The 22,909-nt window shown below is 37.9% G+C and overlaps 2 protein-coding genes across 6 annotated transcripts in view; one reads left to right on the forward strand and one right to left on the reverse strand.

Moving 5' to 3' along the window:
* The window catches only part of IGFBP7 (insulin like growth factor binding protein 7), an 81,521-nt gene extending 76,487 nt beyond the window's left edge, over window positions 1-5,034 (forward strand). The window contains exons 3-5 of the mRNA XM_054484660.2: window positions 2,800-2,916; window positions 3,558-3,684; window positions 4,776-5,034. Of these exons, the coding sequence (XP_054340635.1) occupies window positions 2,800-2,916; window positions 3,558-3,684; window positions 4,776-4,795 (264 nt within the window). The 3' untranslated portion in view covers window positions 4,796-5,034. The remainder of the gene's footprint in view (window positions 1-2,799; window positions 2,917-3,557; window positions 3,685-4,775) is intronic.
* Window positions 4,954-22,909, reverse strand: part of POLR2B (RNA polymerase II subunit B) — a 56,585-nt gene continuing 38,629 nt past the window's right edge. For all 5 annotated transcript variants that reach the window (XM_054484658.1, XM_063664519.1, XM_063664521.1 and 2 more), the window contains 12 exons: window positions 20,458-20,612; window positions 18,884-19,082; window positions 18,397-18,565; window positions 15,137-15,233; window positions 13,883-13,977; window positions 12,547-12,797; window positions 12,376-12,465; window positions 12,013-12,120; window positions 11,119-11,232; window positions 10,581-10,741; window positions 5,713-5,908; window positions 4,954-5,213 (listed from right to left, as the gene is read on the reverse strand). In XM_054484658.1, the coding sequence (XP_054340633.1) occupies window positions 5,124-5,213; window positions 5,713-5,908; window positions 10,581-10,741; window positions 11,119-11,232; window positions 12,013-12,120; window positions 12,376-12,465; window positions 12,547-12,797; window positions 13,883-13,977; window positions 15,137-15,233; window positions 18,397-18,565; window positions 18,884-19,082; window positions 20,458-20,612 (1,725 nt within the window). In that variant the 3' untranslated portion in view covers window positions 4,954-5,123. The remainder of the gene's footprint in view (window positions 5,214-5,712; window positions 5,909-10,580; window positions 10,742-11,118; window positions 11,233-12,012; window positions 12,121-12,375; window positions 12,466-12,546; window positions 12,798-13,882; window positions 13,978-15,136; window positions 15,234-18,396; window positions 18,566-18,883; window positions 19,083-20,457; window positions 20,613-22,909) is intronic.

The raw sequence follows: 22,909 nt of genomic DNA on the forward strand, positions 1-22,909 counted from the left end.
ATAATTTATTAAATCAGTTCTGTATTTTTTCTGTTTCCAAATTTTTATCAGCTTAAACAATCCTACTTTAAGCATCAAAGTACACATTATCACACATACTAGTGCTTTTATTGCTATAAGATAGATTCCCCAACAGTTACCTGAATAAGTCAAAATATTTGTTTCAGTGTTAACAGACAGTCAGATTACTTTCTAAATAGATTGTAGTAATTCACACTCCCACCAGCAATGGAGAAGTGCCATTTCTCTGCACCTTTACTAGCACTGATATTAACCTCTCTTTTTTAGTTTTAATTCCAATTTTAACTGGAAAACACATATTTATTGGCCGGGCACAGTGGCTCATGCCTGTAATCCCAGCACTTTGGGAGGCCAAGGCAGGTGGATCACTTAAGGTCAGGAGTTCGAGACCACCCTGGCCAACATGGCAAAACCCCGTCTCTACTAAAACTACAAAAATTAGCCAGGCATGGTGGCATATGCCTGTAATCCCAGCTACTCAGGAAGCTGAGGCAGGAGAATCACTGGAATCCCGGAGGCGGAGGCAGAGGTTGCAGTGAGCTGAGATCGCACCACTGCACTCCAGCCTGGGTGACAGAGCGAGACTCTGTCTCAAAAAAAGAAGAAACACACTTATCAACACTTAGAATCCCCTTACACGAATAAAGGAGAGTTTGACATATAAAAATTTCTCATATGAAAATTCTTGACACTGTTTTCTATGTTTTCTACATGATGTATAACCTTTTATAATTACATAACATTAATTAAAATATGCCATGCCAACACCTGTGAAAAGAAGGGAAAAATAAAGTATATATATTGTGATTTCTGTTAAATATTATATTTAGCAAGATACATTTCCCTTTCCATAGTGGATCAGGTTAACTGGCATAAAATGCTCCTTACTACGAGCTATGGGATTTGAGGCTCAGTTGCTGAGATTCAGTATTTCAGTGCTGCAGTGTTTATTTTCTTGCTTCAGTCACACATAAAATTCATGATTCTGAAATTCAGTAAATAAAGGTCAGAGTCATATCACTTGAGACACTGGATCAAATTAATACTTCTACCAAAATATTCTTAAAATCCATTTTTAAGTAACTATTTCAAAAGCTGTATTAGCATAAACCATTTCTGCCAGCTACTTGGGAAACTAAGGGAAAAGGTACCTATTGAGTATATGTTTGTCTTCACAGCATTTATGAGAAAGACATTAAGTTACGTGGTTTTCTTTCACTAATAGTGGCAATGCGGGAAAATGCCAGAAAAAAAATGCAAAAAGCCAGGCTTTCCAAATCATGCAAGATATTTTTTCTAGACCAGGAGTTGGCCTAGGTCACATGTGGTTTGCTGAGTCCCAGTCCTGCCATTATAAAGCTGAGAAAATAGTGTAGGTTTGAAGCCAAGACAACAGCAGAGTACCAAAAAACACATGGTAGGAGTGGGCTCCACATGGGAAAAGCAACACTGAGATGGAAGTTAATAAAGTGTATATATTTATTTATATATGTATTTATTATATATATACATACAGTGTGTCTATATATACACACTATTATCTGGTCTTTATTAACTTAAGATTTGCTTTATTATAGAAGAAAATGAAAAGGAAACTAGCTATTTGAGACTGTAAATCCTAATTACAAAGGTAGTATCAATAAATGTCAAGTTGGTTCTTAAAGGAGGTCTGGGATGGAATGAACAAACAATTCGTGTATCGTTTTTTTTTAAACTCACCATTATCACAAGGCTTAAAATATTTGTACTCTGTAACTCAGCTGCTAAATGTGTATGTATCGAGGAGCTACAAGTGAATTTCATTCTTTTGTATATTTTCCAGAGTTTATATAAGAAACATTTTGCCTTTTTAAATGAGGGCAAAAAGGATACTATTCAGTATTGGCCTTGAACCAAAGAAACTGAGTTTCTTCTGAATCTTGACACAACATACACAGAAACAGTCAGCAAGTTTTGTCATAAAAGAACAATGACAGCACATGTATTTGACAGCTGTTTTTTTGTTGTTGTTGTTGTTTGTTTTTTTGTTTTTTTGTTTTTGAGATAGAGTCTCACTCTGTTGCCCAGGCTGGAGTGCAGTGGCGCAATCTTAGCTCACTGCAACCTCCACCTCCCAGGTTCAAGCGATTCTCCCACCTTAGCCTCCCGAGTAGCTGGGACTACAGGTGCTCGCCAACACACTTGGCTAATTTTTGTGTTTTTAGTAGAGACAGGGTTTCGTCATTTTGGTCAGTCTGGTCTCGGACTCCTTTGATAGGTGTTTTTTATCTTAGTGTTCAGTAAATCATTTGATTAATTCTTAGCCCTCAGAACAAAGTAACGGTATTGGCTTTGGTCTCAGCCTATTTTCCATTGATGAAGCTGTTGAAGGAAGAGCCCCAAGGTCCCAAGCATCAAACCTAGTGCTGGGTGACAGTTCATCAGTCGAACATCGCATGACAGGCAAAAGGCCTGGCACTGAGAAGCAGAATTTCCAAGAGTATGAGTGAATGAATGATGGTGACCAGTAGCAGGAAATTATGACCATGTATATTCCCCAGGCATGCAGAAAAACACATTAGTTTAAAACATGTACACTTAGCAGGAAACTGGCAGGAAGAAATAAAAGAGGATCTATATTTTATAAGTGTTTAGGAAAGGGAAATAGTTGAGTGAAATGCTTGGTTTACTCTGTTACAAAGTCTGACATACACTATGTGCAATTGTAGGGATGTGGCCACTTCCAAGTAGATAATCTGGTGTACAAAACTCAGTATTACTCTCCTTTTGTTTTTGCAGGTAAAAAGGGGTCACTATGGAGTTCAAAGGACAGAACTCCTGCCTGGTGACCGGGACAACCTGGCCATTCAGACCCGGGGTGGCCCAGAAAAGCATGAAGTAACTGGCTGGGTGCTGGTGAGTACCAGTACCAAGAGCTGGCAAGAGTTTCATTCTTAGCATTAGACATAAGCAGACCTGGCAAAGGTGCCTGATATACTGCCAGCCTAAAGGTGCTTGCTCTTCCACATCTCTTTGGAATAGCCTTACCATGGAGTCGCTGCTCCTCTTTCAGAGAAACTAAAGGGAAAGTGCTTAATTGCATGTTTTGAAAACAACCAATGAATTAACAAGAACTAATATTTTCCTAAGAGTTCAAACAAAATCCTCACACGGAGCTGCGTGGCCCAAGCATTGTTTTAACTGATTATTGATTAATAAATACCTTATTTTACTTGACCCTTGATATTCATGGAGAATACTTTGATCATATACCCTTATCAAGATTGCCCTCAAACCGATAATGTGTACCTATCCAGTTTTTAACCTATGCAGTATGATCAAAAGTTATCCATGACATTTCCTCAGATGAATCCTCAGCAAACCAAATATGGTAGCTATCGAAGTCTCCTACCACAGGACTTGCACTACTTCTAGCAGTACCTTTGCTATGAATCCCCTGGTCATCTTAGGAAATTTATGAAATAATGACCTCAATGGAACCACTGACAAAAGAGAAGAGCACCACAGAGGAATACTAGATCTTTTTTCTTTCACAGGTATCTCCTCTAAGTAAGGAAGATGCTGGAGAATATGAGTGCCATGCATCCAATTCCCAAGGACAGGCTTCAGCATCAGCAAAAATTACAGTGGTTGATGCCTTACATGAAATACCAGTGAAACAAGGTACACAATAAATCTCACAGCCATTTAAAAATGACTAGTACATTTGCTTTAAAAAGAACAGAACTAAGTATGAAAGTATCAGACATAGCTATTGATGAAATTCTGTAGTTAGGAACCCATAAGGGCATTAAGTATGCCATTAAAATGTACAGCATGAGACTCCAAAAGATTATCTGGATGGGTGACTGAACGTCGTTATTACGACTTAGATGCTTTTACCTTACCTAACATGTAAGAGTCAAATCAAACTTGCCTGGAATGGCTTCTATTTCCCATAGCTTTCTACCTATCTACTTGGCATTTTCCCTTTGTGTTGTGACTATTATATTAAATTCCCATTTAAAAGAAAATGATTGTGGGCAATTCTCGCCCTTCACTTTTGCTTTTAAAAGAAAAAGCCAGAAAGGAGAGTATATTGGCAAATACCCAGTTCTGTTCTGCCTCCCCTTCCTTCACTGGCAAAAATCTTCCTCCGAAGAACCCATCCTGTCACAGCAGTGCTACTTTACATTATATAGTTCTATGAAACTGATGTCTGAATTGGCTTTCCCTTAGACAAAAGAACAAAATTTACCGTCAGCATCTGTCAAACCATTCCACTGTGCAGATCACTCAGCTGTGATATGAAAAGAAATACTAAGTAAAGAAGTATTTGGTCAGATTCTCTTCAGCCATAATGTGTAATGCAAGGCAATGAAACAAAGCAGTAGCTAAGAGTCAAGCCATGCGTTTGAGTCTCAGCTCTGCTACTAATTATTCTTCCACTTTACCTTTTGAAGGAGATCCGGACTACAAAGGAAAGGTCTTTAACCTCTCTGAGTCTCGTTTGTGAAATGTGCTCTTCCAGTTCTATAATAAGATGTACCTTTGATGCATCAACCAATACAGCAAAATTGCCTTTCATAGCTAAAATCATGTAACTCGAGTTCCACAGAGCACTCCAGCGTATCATTTATACAATTACTCATATATCCTTTATCCCCACATTTTAACATCTTCATTTATTTGGAAACACTCAACTACCTGACAATTCAAAAGTCAACCACATCCCCATATGTAACTAATTTTTATCTTTTTTTTTTTTTAAACAGGTGAAGGTGCCGAGCTATAAACCTCCAGAATATTATTAGTCTGCATGGTTAAAAGTAGTCATGGATAACTACATTACCTGTTCTTACCTAATAAGTTTCTTTTAATCCAATCCACTGACACTTTAGTTATATTCACTGGTTTTACACAGAGAAATACAAAATAAAGATCACACATCAAGACTATCTACAAAAATTTATTATATATTTACAGAAGAAAAGCATGCATATCATTAAACAAATAAAATACTTTTTATCACAACACAGTACATATTTGTCATTTTTAAAAAGCCACATAATAGAAACAAGACACCAAGATATTTAATTATCTTGTTGAGTCTTGTAAAATAGCTAAACACTCATCATTCGCGGTGCAATACTCATAGACATAAGTTCCTGAAACAATAGTTTGCATGCATAAGGCATTCGCACCAAAGAAATCTGAAAAGAAAAAACAAATGGTAATTAGCAGAATTGTATTGAAGTGACCCCACTTCTCTACCCCAGAAAAAAGCAAAGATCTGGTACTGCAGATAATGAATAAATGAGTGGAGCTGAGAACATGCATTCTGCTACCTCGGCTTATGGTGGTTCTTTCTCCTAGTAGGCTTTGGTATTTTACCCATCCTGCCAGACATAATTTATATTCACCCACTCAACTAAAAGGTTTTCAAAAACTCATTGTTTAAAATCCCTTGTACAAAGTCTTATTATTTCCAAAAGATGAATAGCTTAGAGAAATTACCACACTAAAACCTAAACTGGTTTTTAGAAAAATCAAATTATCTTTTCCTTATTTAGAACTAGGAATCTTACAGAAGCATGCTATCAAAATTGTGAAAATGCCAATCTGTTCCACCACACTAAATCTGCCTGGATAATCAGACCAACACAGTTTCCTCTAAACAAATATCAAACTGCCAGTAAAGTCTATACACACCTGGGTTTTATTGCGGCAGCCCCTGCATTCATATGTATGGGTCCTGGTGTTGGCAATTGCCATTATTCCACAAAGATTGCAAACATGAACCTGATATGGATCTGATGCCTCAAACAATCTTTCCCTTAAAAACTGGGCTGCTCCATGGGCAATCTGACAATCTCGTTCCATTTCTCCAAAACGCAGGCCACCATCACTGTTAAGAGAAAAAAATTATTACTTTGTACTTATTTTTTATTATAAACACCACCTTGAATAATGGCAAAGGTGGAGAATAATATTTGCAAAGAAGGAGAACTAGGCTCTAATTTTTATACACTAGCATTCTCTCTATTGGTGGGGAGAGGAGAAGTCTACCAACTATTTGATGTGCATTAGAAAGTCCCCAAATGGGCTAAGCAAAGTGGCTCACCCCTGTAATCCCAGCACTTTGGGAAGCAGACTGGGTGGATCTCTTGAGCTCAGGAGGCTGGGCAACATGGCGAGACCCCATCTCTATTTTTTAACAAATAAAAATAAAAAAAGAAGGTCCCCAAATGGAGTGGATACATTAGATTCTTAAGTATAGCATTTAATTTTCCTCATAAGATACAATAAAGCATAGAGTGGAGGTTCATCATGCTATCATTTAACTTTCTAGAATTCAACTCTATACTAAAAAAAATGAATAATAAAAAAGACAATCTAAATAAGGCAGCTTGTCAATGGAATGACTGTCCCAGGCAATCAACCTTGAAATCATAAATACATGTTGGCTGAAGTAATGGAAAGAACAGGTAAATGACAGTAGGTTTCCCCAACGTAAGAAGTGAAATAAATGCATTATTCAGATGTCCAGGCAAATAGATGGTGATGGCTTCCTTAACATACTTAATATCCAAAATACACAAAATAAAACCAATGGGTTTATAATGATATTCCCCCAAAACGAAAAAACCATTGGTCGACTTTGGACCACTGATCTGGATCATTAGACAACCAGCTCACTATTTTGAAAACTGGTAAATAAAAGAAGAGAATCAAGCATTTATTCCTGCCCTTACTATAGGAACTACGTCACTAGGTAACCAAACAGTTGAGGAAACAAAGTTTTAGAAGTAATCTGGCTAAAAACTGAAGAAGGAATGAGGAAAAAATAGAATGGTATCAGTTTGAAATCTCTATTTAATTAAGGTCTTTAGTAACAGCTGCTAAAATCATAAAAAGAAAGGTAACCAGATACTGGAAGTATAGAATACCACCTATAAAGTATTACTGCCAAAAAACTCAAACCCTAAATCTCAAACCTCAAGATCTAACTATTTACAAAAAACAAAAAACAAACAAACAAAAAACAGCAATGCACAGCACTTGCGATGCAAGCAGCAAAATTCAGTCTCAAGCCCTGGACAAACAGTCCAGGTTCTTCAACAAATAAATTACAAGGGGATAAAAAAGGTTGGAAGGCAACCAATAAATTCAAAAAAGGACTTATAAGACACTATCAATCAATTGCAAAGCATGGACCTTGTCTGTATACTGATTAAAACCAACAAACCTTTAAAAAAACTTATGCGATAATCAGGGACATGTAAACCTGGATATTTAATACTAAGGAGGTACTGTGGTTAGGTTTAACGTCCTAATCTTTTAAAACAGAGGTTCTCAGAGTGTGGTTTATGGAATGCCTGAGAGTCAAAGCTATTTTTAATAGTAATACTAACAACATATATTTGCTTCTTTCCCTGTGTTTACATTTGCACTGATGGTGGAAACATGAATAAAACTGCTGGCACCTTAGCAGAACTCAGGGTAGCAGAACCAAACGTTACTAGCAGTCATATTCTCCATTCAAGTGAAGGGGAGAAAAGCCAGTTTTACTTAAAAATGTCCTTAATGAAGCAGTGAAAAGAAATAGTTTTATTAAACCTTGACCCTTGAGTATACATCTCTTTCAAATCCTGTGACTTTTTAAAAAATGAAAGTCCTCAACCAGGCACGATGACTCACACCTATAATCCCAGCACTTTGGGAGGCCAAGGTGAGAGGCTGGATTGAGCCCAGGAGTTCGAGACCAGCCAGAGCAACACAGTAAGACCCAGTCTCTATATAAAAAATAAAGTAAAATAAAATGGAACACTTCATAAGCACTTTTACTGTATAGTGAAGATGAATGTCTTGAACAAAAGCACTTGCATGATTCTGAACTAGTCCCTTTTATCATAGAATATCTTTTTTACTCGAATAGCCAGCTGACACCAACTATGTTAACTCATCAACATGTTAACACCCATGATGTTAATTCAGACTTAGAATTAAGTTGGCGATGTTGTAGATATTTGGCAGACAAAGAAATGAACAAGAAGAAATGAAAGCAAACGAAAAAAGTAAGTCTTTGAGGAAAATAATTTTAAGTATTTGTTGAAAATGATGAAAATTGTGAGCTTCAAGCAAAAATCAGAATTTTAGGAAACTTCTGTGCACCACTATGGGATTGATAGCTTCCTGATATATTTAAAGGCTCTTCTAATGACATCAGTAGTCATATTAACAAATGCAATTTTTTTATTATAATGAAATGTGTTAACATTTGAAAATCTACGTAACTCAGCAAACCAATATTTTCCAAATGACCAATTAGGATGCTACAAAATATGCATGTGTAAAAGATACATTTGAAGTACAAGACAAACCAGTGAACTTCGAACATAAAAAATACAGAAGGTTCATTCATATGGTTTCAGTTTCTACATCAAAACCAACCTTTGAGAAACTACAACTTATCGTTTTGGTGTAGCATCGAAAAAATATCCATAGGCCAGGCGCCTTGGCTCATGCCTGTAATCCCAGCACTTTGGGAGGCCAAGGCAGACAGGTGGATCACTTAAGCTCAGGAGTTTGAGACCAGCTGGGAAACATGGCGAAACCCTGTCTCTACTAAAAAACATAAAAAATTAGCTGGGCTTGGTGGTGCATGCCTGTAGTCCCAGCTACTTGAGGCTGAGGATCACCTGAGCCTGGAAAGTAGAGGCTGCAGTGAGCTGTGATTGTGCCACCACACTCCAGCCTAGGCAACAGGGATGAAACTGTCTCAAAAAAAAAAGGGGGGGGGGGGTGGTGGGCTGGGCACGGTAGCTCTTGCCTGTAATCCCAGCAATCTGGGAGGCCAAGGCAGGAAGATCACTTGAGGCCAACCGTTTGAGACCAGCCTGGGCAAAATGGTGAAACCCTGGCTCTACAAAAAATACAAAAATTAACCGGGCATGGTGGTGCACACCTGTAATCCCAGCTACTCGGGAGGCCACGGCACGAGAATTGCTTGAATCCGGGAGGCGGAGGTTGCCGTGAGCCGAGATCACACCACTGCACTCCAGCCTGGGTGACAGAGTGAGACTGTCTCACAAAAAAAAAAATCAAAATATTCCTCTCTTTCCAACCACTTATTTGCATGCAATCAGAACTTCCTCATATACTTAAATATAAAAAATAAAATACTACAACGGAATGAATGCAGAAGTAGATGTAAGAATCCAGCTGTTTCTATTAAGCCAGGTCATTAGAGAGATTCGCAAAAATGTAAACCAATGTTATTCTTGTCACTAAATTCATCTGGAAAATAGATATATTTTTCATTAAATATGGTTTTTTGTTTTGTTTTGTTATCGAGACAGAGTCTCACTCTGTCGCCCAGGCTGGAATGCAGTGGCGCGATCTCGGCTCACTGCAACCTCCACCTCCTGGGTTCAAGCAATTCTTCCCTCAGGCTCCCGAGTAGCTGGGATTACAGGTGTGAGCCACCACGCCCAGCCAAAACATGTTATTTATGTTAACATGAATGAGCTTATTAGCACTTTTAAAATAATAAATTTAAAATCTCAGCTTTAACTTCTAATATGATAAATATCAATAAATACAACTCACATAAAACAAAAGCATTTTGGGTTCCTGGGATCAGGACATTTGAGAACCATTCTTTTAAAGATATACACTGAAAAATTTATAGGAGAAATTATATGATGTCTGGGCTTTGCTTAAAAATAATCAAGAGGGCTGCGTGCAGTGGTTCATGCCTGTAATTCCAACACTTTGGAAGGCTGAGGCTAGGGGATTGTGGCCATGAGTTCAAGTCCAGCCTGGGCAACATAGTGAGACCCCCGTCTCTACAAAATTTTTTTTGTTTTTTGTTTTGAGACAAAGTCTCACTCTGTCACCCAGGCTGGAGCACAGGGGTGTGATCTCGGCTCACTGCAACCTCCGCCTCCCAGGTTCAAGTGATTCTTATGCCTCAGCCTCCCGAATAGCTGGGATTACAGGTGTGCGCCACCATGCCCGACTAATTTTTTGTATTTTTAATAGAGACGGTGTTTTGCCATGTTGACCAGGCTGGTCTTGGACTCCTGACCTCAGGTGATCTATCCGCCTTGGCCTCCCAAAGTGCTGGGATTGCAGACATGAGCCACTGTGCCTGGCCTCTACAAAAAAAAAATTTTTTTTTTAAAAGGTGTAGTGGCACATGCCTGTAGTTAAAAAAAGGCTGGAGGACAACCAATAAATTCAAAAAAGGACTTAAGAGACAATATCAATTTAGCTACTTGGGAGGCTAAGGTAGGATTGCTTGTGCCCAGTTCAAGGCTGCAGGGAGCCGTGGTCATGCCACTGCACTCCAGCCTGGATGACAGAGTTAGACTCCGCCTTTAAAACATGATGATAATATCAAAGGTTAGAAGGACAGAGATGAATGCAACAAGACTGGCCATCAGTCGATAATTGTTGAAATGGGGATAACAGGCACACAGGCATTCACTATACCACTATCTCCATTTTGGTGTGTTGACATTTTTCATAATATAAGGTTAATTAATAATAATGATGATGATAACATTTCTTACCGAGATCTACCCTCCATGGGCTGTCTATTGAGGATCTGAATAGGTCCCCTAGCACGAGAGTGAATCTTATCATCCACCATATGCTTCAAACGCTGGTAATAAGTGGGGCCAATAAATATTTGTGATGTGATTTTTCGACCAGTGAACCCATTGTACAGGACCTGCAACAAACACAGATTTTGAAGTGTAGACCCAAAAATTAAACAACATCAAAGAAGATATGTGTATATATTGTGTTACTCCATTTATATAAAAATTAAAGCACAGAACTAATCTATAATGTTAGCAATTAAGAGAGTAGTTAGCTTGGGCTGGGAGTGGAAAGGTAGCGACTGAAAAAGGTTCAGTCGCTACCTTCACATTTTTAGATCTTGGTGTTAGTCATGCAGCTGTGTTTACTTTGTGAAAATTCATCAAGCTGTACATTTCTATATGTGCACATATTATACTTCAATAAAAGGTTATATTGTTTCAGAATAAAACTACACACATACAAAAAAAAACAAGTGACAAATTACTACTATAAGAGCAAATATACCTCATTTCCTCTGAGATGATAGCCATAATCAGATAAAAGATTAGAAATCTTCTGCACGTTAACAGCATCATTAAATGGAGTGGCATCGCCAATTTCACCCTTGTTAGCCGATACCTTTAAAAAAAAAAAAAAAAGTACTCTTTAAAATGTTGCTTCAGTCTGTCTCCCCCTAAAAGTCATATCAATAAAAATGCATACAAAAAATGTTTAAATACTTTTAAAATTTGAAAGTATTATTTTAAGTATTTTAAAATTCAAAGATTTTGAACTCAAAATCTAGTTATGGAAAGCTGTGATATATAAGGTTCATTTTATAATCTTACACAAAATATTTAGAACAAATAAACTTGCTTAAAAAAGAAAAACTCAATTATAAGTATTCAAATAGAAGTCGATCCACGGGATCAGGTACAAAAAAGAGTGAGACTCCTAAGTACTTCAGATGGCTCAAAGGAAAATGGCATTTTAATGCCCTAAAACCAAGCCATCCATATGTTAGACTATTACCACTTTACCTTAAAAGAATACTTAAAAATAGAAAACCTCCACCAAAAGATGCATGCAGAGCTGATAATAGAACTATAAAATTATTAAGTTCACACTGAACTCTCCATCAACAAATTAACTCTTCATCTATAGAAAAGAACTAGTCAAAAGGAAAACCACATATGTAAGTATTAGTTGAATGTAGTATATCTCACAAAAATTCTGACTTGTCCATAACTTTGCAAATTGCCAAAAAAAAATGGCAGAATCATAAGCAATTTGAAAGCAGAAAAGTAAGTCTCACACTAGCTTTTTACAAAGTACCCTGGCTCAAATTTGAGAGCAATCACCTATCAGAGTTTTAGAAGCATCAGCTCAGAATCTATACTTTTGAAGAACATCTCTTACCTTCCCTTGAAGGCATTCAATTAAGTGACCAATAGTCATACGAGAGGGGATGGCATGGGGATTGATGATGATATCAGGGGTGATACCTTCACAGGTGAAAGGCATATCCTACAAAGAAAAATTTTAAAAGGGACTTAAAGATACATATACTAAACTAGAAATGACATTTCAGTTCTCCCAACTGAATTATTGTATGTCCCAAATTCTGTTTAAACATGGTATGTTCATATACTTATTCAACAATAAAATCGAAAAGTTCAACCTGTATCATCTTCAAGCTCTTAAGTTAAAGCAAATTTTGATTAAAAAAAAAAAATGTTTAACAAAACTGGTTTGGGCATGAGGGAGATCAAAGATACCTACCTCTTGTCTATACTGAATACCACAAGTACCCTTTTGACCATGTCGACTGGCAAATTTGTCTCCAATCTGTGGAATCCTAACAGAGCGTACCTAAATTCATATAAAAATAAGTTAGTTAAGTGGATTTGGTTTACTTTCTAAAACTAGCTACATGAACAAAGTTGTACTCACCCTTATTTTACAAAATTTATATCCTTCCTGGTTGAGAGTTACCATAACCTGATCCACAATGCCCGTCTCGCTAGTTCTGAGAAAAGTGCTACAGTCTCTCTTGGTATAGCGTCTATTGGTGCTCTCCAATTCATCTTCATTTTCAGGCAAGGTGACTGTTTTGCCTATAATAACATCATCTCCTGATACACGAACCCCTGGAGCTATCAAACCATCATCATCCAGCTTGTCATAAATGGCATGCCTCATGCCTGTGAGGAAATAGACATGGAATGTCACATAATCCCCAACAAAGATTAAAAACCACATACATGAATCAGTTCCAAGTCAGAGAGAAGGCCACAGGAGTCTCTATACCATGAATCATACCCTTATTCCAAATATCACAAACTATTCTGAACTCTAATACTACAGTCCACACAGAAAAAAAAAAAAAAAAAGTCTTTGAAGAAAAAGAACATTGGAATCAGCATTAGGAAAGCAGATTCTTTCATGACAGACATTTATCGAGTGACTTTGGATATGTTTGTTGCCATCTTCTGATTTCTATATTACAAGAGAAAGAATATCTCTGCCATCAGTGGGTACAGGAGAAAAATTTTTTTTAATTAAAAAGAGAGTATCTACGGATGCCCTCTGCACACATCCTCCCACAAAAATTGTGGATTTCACCTTAACTCAATCTTTACTCCACTGGACATCAATTCACTACTACACAGAACCACCCAATGGAAGGGGAGTAAAAGGAAGATGGCAAAGGAAACAAAATACATTTTACTTCATGCAATGCTATTCAGAGTCAAAACTGTAGAAGAGATATCGCATTTCCCTGGAACATCCCATCCATCCCCCTGCATAAGCAGTTTTTAAGTGTCTGTCAAAATAAATAACTAGAAAGTAAGTTTGAGTTTTCTAGAAGAAACAACAAATGCTAGGTATCCTCTTCTCACTGGTTATTTTTTAAATGTTTACAAATAATGTGGCTGAACAAATATTATGATCACACCATAATTTAGAAAGGAAGGGGGACAGGTGTGAAGTGTGTCTCCAGAAATTGCATGACCTCTCTGATTTCCTAAACTCCCTCCTCAATGCAGGACCTACCAGGAAGGAATGTCTATAGCAAGCTCACTCCTAGGTGCAAAGACTTTTATCAAATACACGTATTTTCTTAGATGTAAACTCTAAGAATAACATGAAAACACACTTTCATTGCACAAAAAAAGGGGGAGGAGGACGGGGGCAGGCACAGGGTGACACAACCCATCAAAATCACTTAGGAAAACCACAGTAAGTTAACTTTGGATTCCACCATTTAAATGTTAGTGTCACTTACCCTGGCATGTTTCACGTGTAGGCTTCTCAAAAACTTCTTCTTGATCAAATCCTTTTTTAGACTCCTGTTCTTTGTATGAGCGATAGAAAACAGACCTAAAAACACATGGTTCTAAGGGTAAAGTCTATTTTCTTTTAACAAAAGGGCTGAGACTATACCAACAATTTCTCATTTACTTGAAATTTGGGAGACAATTTAAACTATGAATCTGGGACAAGAGTAACTGCATTAAGGGTCTGAGTTAAACTCTAAATGTTATCACGAGTTATACATATGTAGCATCTGACCCATAACCTTAACCACCTAGTATTATATGTCAAAATGGAAGAGACCCAGGGGTCAATGAGTCCAACCTCCTACACATTTAAGAATCCATTACATAATAACCCTGAAAGATGGTCACCTAGGTTCTACTCAAACACTTCCAGTGAGAAGTTTCAACACTGGCCAAGCATGGTGGCTCACGCCTGTAATCCTAGCACTTTGGGAGGCCGAGATGGATGGATCATCTGAAGTCAGGAGTTTGAGACCAGCCTGGCCAACACGGTGAAACCCCGTCTCTACTAAAAATACCAAAAAAAAAAAAAAAAAAAACGCTGGGCATGGTGGTGCGTGCCTGTAATCCCAGGTACTTGGGAAGCTGAGGTAAGAGAATCTCTTGAAACCTGGGAGGCAGAGATTGCAAGCGAGCCAAGACTGCACCACTGCATTCCAGTCTTGGCAACAGAAAGACTCTGTCTCAAAAAAAAAAAAAAAAAGAAGTTTTTACATTAAGCCATAGTATCTATCCTCTGAGTTCTAGTGCTACCCTTTGAAACTACACAGAAAAAGGAAAATCCATCCCCTCTACTAAATTCCCAGTTTTTAAAACAATCTTTATATGCCTTGAATTTGAAGTCTGTTTGTCAAGACAATCAAGCTGAAGCATAATGGAAAAAAAGAGTGAAAAGAAAACACACTATAATTTTAACAGTAGTTATCTATGGATTCTAAGTCATTTTTATTTCTTCTTTGGACATTTCTATATTATCTAAATGCAACTGTATATTTCCTTACCAAAAGAAAGGCTCAAAATACTAGCATTTGAAAATCCTGAGATACAAGAAGTAGTATCTTCAGCTGTTTGTGACCATCAACCAGTCCTTCCACTTTTTGGAGTGGGGCGTAGTTAAACTGTATTTTAAGAACTTTTTTTGAATAAAAAATTAGTGTTTCCATTGTATCTGTGTTTTGACAAATTTACAAAATACTAACCTGAAGAAGCCGCGGTCTACAGCTGAACGATTCATGATAACAGAGTCTTCCTGATTATATCCAGTGTATGATGCAATAGCCACAATTGAGTTGATGCCTGCAGTGAATTTAAGAGCATACATTAAAACATCACCTGGAAAACAGAAAAACTGCCCTTTCTTTAAATCAATTTTAATTACATCATATTTGCCATAAATGCTTGGGGGTTTGTTATCATGGTAACTGCCAAAGTCTATTCCTCCTGGAATAGCAATCTGTGAGGCAACTATTCTGATGGCTAAATATCTCCTACCAGCAACTCCTAGGACTAGTCACTCCCAATGTATCCATTCTTATAGTAAGTGATTACACATGAGTCACCTCCTACTTAGAAAGTGCCTCCCCAAACCAAGTTTCCTGATCCTCACAGCAACTCTGTGCCATAAACAAGATAAGCATTATTATTCTCATGAATCAGAGGAGTGAATTAATAATCTACCCATGATCCCAAAATTAATAAGCAATAGGCTCAAGCCCCAGCTTTTAGGTTTGAAACTGATACTACCCTATTCCCCTCTCCTTCTGCCACCAAGAAAGTATCATATCTTTCCCACCACAATGAAATTCTCAGTTGCTGCTACCAAAACACTTTGTTTGATGAGCCCATAAAATAACTTGATATTTAGGTCGGGCACAGTGGCTCATGCCTGTAATCCCAGCACTTTGGGAGGCCGAGGCAGGTGGATCACAAGGTCAAGCGATTGCGACCATCCTGGCCAACATGGTTAAACCCCATCTCTAATAAAAATACAAAAACTAGCTGGGCGTGGTGGCACGCGCCTGTAGTCCCAGCTACTCGGGAGGCTGAGACAGAAGAATTGCTTAAACCCGGGAGGCGGAGGTTGCAGCGAACCGAGATCATGCCACTGCACTCCAGCCTGGTGGCAGAGCGAGAATCCGTCTCAAAAAAAATAAAATAAAATAACTTGATATTCATAACCTGGATATCATCATGAGGAAACAATAGTCAAACCTAAATTGAGACACAATGCAAAAATAACTTTCCTGAACTCTTCACAAATGTCAAGGTAATGAAAGACAAAGAAAGACTGAGAAACTGTTCTAGATTAAGAAAACTAAAGAACCATGCAATTAAATGCAATGCACAATCCTGGATTAGCTCCTAGACCCATTAAAGACATTGTTAGGTTTGAATACAATAACAGTTGCTTTCTCAAAAAAAAAAAAAGGACATCATTAGGACAACTGGCAAAATTTGAATTGAGGATTGTTGACTATATGGATATCAATGTTATCCTGATTTTGATGGCTACACTGCAGAGAATGTCCTTGTTCTTACGAAACACATACTGAAGAATTAAAGAGTGATATGGCTTCACGCCTGCAACTTACTCTCATGTGGTTCAGGAGGAGAAATAAAAAGGGAGAGAATAATAGAGCAAATGTGGTAAAATGTTAAAAGTTTTTTTAAAGATGGTATGATGGGCTGGCTGTAGTGGCTTACATCTGTAATCCCGGCACTTTGGGAGGCTGAGGTGGGAAAATCACTTGAGCCCAGAAGTTTGAGACCAGCCTGGGCAACAAAGTAGACCCTATCTCTACAAAAAAATAAAAGAATTTCAAAATAAAGATGCCATGATGAAGTCAGGAATAACAGAACTGCAGTCCCTGCCAGCCATGACTCTCCACTTCACACCAGTACCAAAGGAATATTTGCTTTCAAACCCAGTCCTTCTGTATATTTATTTTCTTCTCTAGCCATAAAGAAACTGTATTATCTAAATGTTGGAGAAAACACAGCACTGCAAGCACAGCCCAAAGATACGTGCATACTGTGTAGACAGCCTAACAGATTTTGCTTTTCTAGACAAGAGGAACCCCTTGTGGAAGATTTCGAAAATAAGTAATTTTAACCTATGAGAATTTGCTATCAAAATGTTAGAGCCCCGTTACAGTACACTAAAGATAAACTTTACTAACAAATAACAAATGTTACCCACATTCAAAGCCAAAAGTCTATTAATACAAAAGATAACAGCGCCAAAGAACTCTACTGTCTGCTTTAATAGTCAACACTCACACCCTTCAGATTTCTCTTCGCCATTTTACCTACCATCCAGTCTCCCTGAGAATCTCCTACAAATCCGGAATTCCCCTCCTTATCAGCTACTTCTCAAATCTTCTCCTTAATTTCTCTTCCTGGTGTCTAAAATTGTCTGCCTCTGGCCTTTTTCTCATTCTAAATTCTCCTTAGGCAATTTCATTGTAATCTATAATTATCATTAATAAATTAAAAATTTTACATCTCTAGACTTGACCTTCTTTCAAATCATGTTTGCAACTCACTGTTGGAAGTTCACGTCTTAGTGTTCTGACACTAAGACACTAAATCAACATATCCAAAACAAAATTATTGTCTTACCTCTAAAACCTCTTTCCCCTTCTAACATGTTCCCAATCTTATTTTTCCCCCAACCTATTCTAAGCACCTCTCTTTAATCACCCAAGCCACAAACACCAACAGTATTTCCAATTCCTCTCTTCATTGCTCCACACTCAACCAGTCATCAATTCCTATCAAGTGTATTTCAAAAGGTATCTTACCCATTATTCTTTTTCATTTCTTTAGGACCTTGCCATTTCACATTTATACTACTGCAAAAACCCCTAAATTAGCTCCTTGCTAATACAGTACCTGATTGTAATCTACCCTTTATGCCGCTGTCAGAATGGTATTCCTAAAACAAATTTCTAATTATATTACTTCCCTGATCCAAAAGGTTGGATGTGTCTCCATTTTCAAAATAAAATTCAACCTGTTCAAGCTCTCTCCACACTGAGACCAAGCTTGCACTTCCATATATTTACACTCCATTCCCACTAAGCTGACATGACTAACTGTACCGTACATTTTGCATGTCTTCGTCCATCTGGGCCCTTGCTTAAACTACCTCTCAAATGCAAATACCCCTTCATCAATTTTGCTCCAATCTAAAATGCCACCTTCTCCATGAAATTGGATCTAGACTTCCAACAGGAATTAATTGCTTCCATCAGTCTGTGCTTCCAAAGGACTTTGTACCTCCACCATAACACTTTCCACATACCTACCTTTTTATTATATTCATGTTTCCCACCATATTATAAATTCCGTGAGAACAGGCACTATGTCATTTTTATTTTTTAATCCTCCCAAGCACCCAGGAAAGTGCCTTAAGCATGGCAGGATCTTAAATAACGTAGAGCAAAACTGACCATACCTGCTGGCAGCTCTCTAAATCGTAGATATTCCATAGACCGTGTAGTCACAAGTGGCTTTTGAGGATAATAGAGAACATGGGCCAATGTGTCCATGCGAACATGGAAGTTGGTGATGTAAACTCCCATAGCCTGCTTACCCATAGCAGACTGGTATGTGTTTCTAGGGGACTAAACGTAAAAATGAAAAGCAGAAACAACAAAAAGTTACTATCACTAATGGAAAAGACTCTGACAATAAATCAGAAGAAATATGATTGGTAAAATTCCTGATTTTTTTCAAAAACAGTAAGTAATAACCATTTGGAATAATCAATTACGGCTCTTAACCATGAAACACAACAGCAATTATATCAAATACTGATTCTGTAGGAGTTAATAGCCTTTTCATTAAAAGGCTTTTTCCCTCCAGATAAGACTACAGAGTTACTTTCAATTTTTATTACTTCTCCAAATTCCTCACACCAGAAGACAAAAAGTGATACCAACCTGGTTATGATCAGGAAAGGGAATAATAGATGCACAGACACCAAGGATCATTGAGGGATGAATCTCACAGTGTGTATATGTGGAACAATAAGCTACTTCTTTCTCCTGTAAATCATCTGGAGTCATTGCAAGCATCACTGTTTCTTCTTCCAGGGTATCAATATATTCCACTACCCCACTGGCCACAAGATCCTGCCAACTAAAAAAGAATACACTCAATTTTCTATTTCCTGAAATATTTTAACTAACTATTCCTCCTACTTAAAAGTATTCCTATATTTATATTTAAATAAGTTTAATATTATATATTAAATATACATATATATTTATATATATATATATATAGTTTAATATTATATATAACTGACCAACATAGTTACATGATTGTTGACAAGTGAAAAAGGTAAGCTGCTGGAGAATAAGCCCTGGAAGAATACACACCTAACTGTTACCAGTATATACTTGTGAAGAAGAGAGTATACATTGGAGGGCAATTTTTTAAATTTATCATACATATTGTTTGAATGATTTTTACATTAGTATACATAACTATATATTCATATTGCTAAAAAATAAATATTTAAAGCAGCTTCATCTTTTTACTAAATTTCTTGTTATATTATTCATATTGTCATATTATATGTAATATATTTAGATTATATAGGTTATTTCGCATTATTACTATTAATAGATTTTAATATATCACAAAAACTTTTTTTTTGAGACAGGGTCTTGGTCTGTTGCCCAGGCTGGTACAATCAAAGCTCACTACTCCTGGGCTCAAGTGATCCTCCTGCCTCCTGAGTAGCTGGACTGCAGGTGCATTCCACCACACTTGACTAATTTTTTTATTTTTTGGAGAGATGGGAGTCTCAGTATGTTGCCCAGACTGGTCTTGAACTCCTGGCCTCAAGCAATCCTCCCACCTTGACCTCCCAAGGTGCTGAGATTACAGGCATGAGCCACTACAGCTGGGCAATCAAAAGACTTTTAAGCTTAAACAAAATCCTACTAATTATCTTGCTTCATAATAAAAGTTAAGAAAAACAAATGTGACTCCTAAGGGTACAGAGTTTTTTTGGGGCAATGAAAGTATTCTAAAATTAAGATAGTGGTGATGGTTGCACAACCTTGCAAACACACTAAAAACCACTAATTGTATACTTTTTAAAAATCGTTAACTTGCCGGATGCAGTGGCTCATGCCTGTAATCCCAGCACTCTGGGAGGCTGAACACCTGAGATCAGGAGTTCAAGACCAGCCTGGCCAACATGGCGAAACCCTGTCTCTACCAAAAATACAAAAATTAGCCGGGTGTGGTGGTACACACCCGTAATCCCAGCTACTACGGTGGTTGAGACAGGAGAATTGCTGGAACCCAGGAGGAGGAGGTTAGTGAGCCAAGATCGCATCACTGCACTCCAGCATGGGTGACACAGCTGAGGCTGTGTCAAAAAAAAAAAAAAAATTAAAATTAAATAAAAATATAAAAAATTAAAAAATGGTTAATTTTACAGTATGTAAATTCTATCTCAATTTTTAATACACACATTTTTCTCACTGCATGTTTTTACCTGTAGTTGTTATATTCTCTCTCTTTCAATTGGTCAATATGCCTCTTCTTCAAAAGTAGCTTTTGTTTTTCCACAATCAGAAGTGGTCTACAAATACGGCCTGCATCTGTATAGATCCGAATCTCCCTCTCTCGAATATCTCTGATCATAGAAACCTACATATAAAAAGAAAAAACAGTTCCATGAATTTTTATTTTCTCTTTATTATTAGGCTTAGTTAAAAATACAATACAAATCCTACTAAATTTCTGGAGCAACCAATTTATCAAGTAAAATGTGCAAATCTTAGTTTACCATTGTTTAACATATTAAAAACTTAGGTATAATCTAAAATTTTATGAATGAAAAAATCTAACCTTGGCAATTATAAAGCTGTACAATAATATCTGGTAATAATGTCATGCAAGTTAACGTAGGAAATATTTTTTCAATACCGCAAACACTAGTATATGACAATTTCTTATTTTGGCTCTTTGCTGATGACATATATCTCACCCTGTAACCTTTCAAAAACCAGCCCTATATCACTTTGCTTTGACCATACTTTCCCAGTCATTAGCCTGACTTCTCACACCCACCTATCAGATGTAAGCCTGACTACTCACACCCACCCTCAGACAAATGGCTTATAGTCTAGCTAATACAGTGGATAGCCACATGTGACTACTGAGCACTTGAAACGTGGCCATTCTGAACTGAGATGTGTTGTACGTATAAACTACATAATGGATTTGAAAGACAGCACCAAAACAGAAAAAAAAGAACGTAAAATAGTTTACTAATAATTTTTATATTAATAGAATGTTGATGTAATACTTTGGGATGTATCAAGTCAAATAAAATATGCTATTAAAGACCAGGCACGGTGGCTCAAGCCTGTAATCCCAGCACTTTGTGAGGCCGAGGTAGATGGATCATGAGGTCAGGAGATCGAGACCATCCTGGCTAACACGGTGAAACCCCATCTCTACTAAAAATACAAAAAAAATTAGCCAGGCGTGGTGGCAGGTGGCTGTAGTCCCGGCTACTCAGGAGGCTGAGGCAGGAGAATAGCATGAACCCGGGAGGCAGAGCTTGCAGTGAGCCGAGATCACGCCACTGCACTCCAGCCTGGGCAACAGAGCAAGACTCCGTCTCAAAAAAAAAAAAAGAAAAAAAAAGACCAGGCACGGTGGCTCATGCCAGTAATCCCAACACTTTGGGAGACAAAGGTGGGCAGATCACCTTGAGGTCAGGAGTTTGAGACCAGCCTGGCAAACATGGTGAAACACTGTCTCTACTAAAAATACAAAAATTATCTGGGCGTGGTGGTGTGCGCCTGTAATCCCAGCCCCTCAGGAGGCTGAGGTAAAGAATCACTTGAACTCGGGAGGCAGAGGTTGCAGTGAGCCAAGATCATGCCACTGCACTCCAGCCTGGGCAACAGAGTAAGACCCTGTCTCAGAAAACAAAACAAAACAACAAAACATCAAGTTTTTCTCTAAAAACTTTGTCGAAAGACAAGAAAGAGAAAAATGTTCCAAGTTCCTAGTCTACTGCCTGTCCTTAGAAAGTAATTTAAGGAGGAACACGGTGAGCAAAACTATCATAAGTAGTATTCTAAAGTCCAAGAAAGATTCTTCTTGCAAATGCACCGCCTTAAGTTCTTAGAAAACTAACATTCCTAACAGAATACAGCTCTATGGGTATTTTTCTCTTTTTTTTTTAATATAAACATGGTCTTGATACGTTGCCCAGGTTGGTTGGTCCTAAATTCCTAGCTTTAAGCGATCCTCCCACCTCAGCCACCCCAAATTATGTGATTACAGGCATAAGCCACCACACCCGACCACTCTACCTCACCCACCAGCTGTTTTTGTAAACACAGTTTTATCGGTTTACGTATTATCTATGACTGGTTCTCACTACAATAGCAGCACTAAATACATAATACACACTGTGTGATGAACAAAACCTGGGTGTGGTGGCATACACCTTGTGGTCTCAGCCACTTAGGAGACTGAGGTGGGAGGATCGCTGGGGCCCAGGAGGTAGAGGCTGCAGTGAACCATGATTGTGCCACTGCATTCCAGCCTGGGTGACAGAGAGACATCCTCTCAAAAAAAAAAAAGAAAAAAAAAAAAAATACAGCCAACCTACTGCATAGCTCCCAACACTTTGGGAAGCCAAGGCAGGAAGGACTGCTTGAGCCCAGGAGCTCAAGACCAACTGGGCAACATAGTGAGACCCCACCTCTACTAAAAAATACAGAGATAGAGAGAAAGAGAGAGAGAGAGACATTTTTTTGAGCTTTCTCTTAGCCTTGCCTGCCCTCAAGTGAATCACTCTCTTCCTGTCTTCAAGCTGTAAATAAGCCTGGGTCAAAACCCAGGCCAGGCTGGGCTCAGTGGCTCACACCTGTTATCCCAGCACTTTGGAAGGCCAAGGCAGGCAGACGGCTTGAGCCCAGGAC

The sequence above is a fragment of the Pongo pygmaeus genome, chromosome 3 (genome assembly GCF_028885625.2).
Source record: "Pongo pygmaeus isolate AG05252 chromosome 3, NHGRI_mPonPyg2-v2.0_pri, whole genome shotgun sequence".
Classification (NCBI taxonomy): domain Eukaryota; kingdom Metazoa; phylum Chordata; class Mammalia; order Primates; family Hominidae; genus Pongo; species Pongo pygmaeus.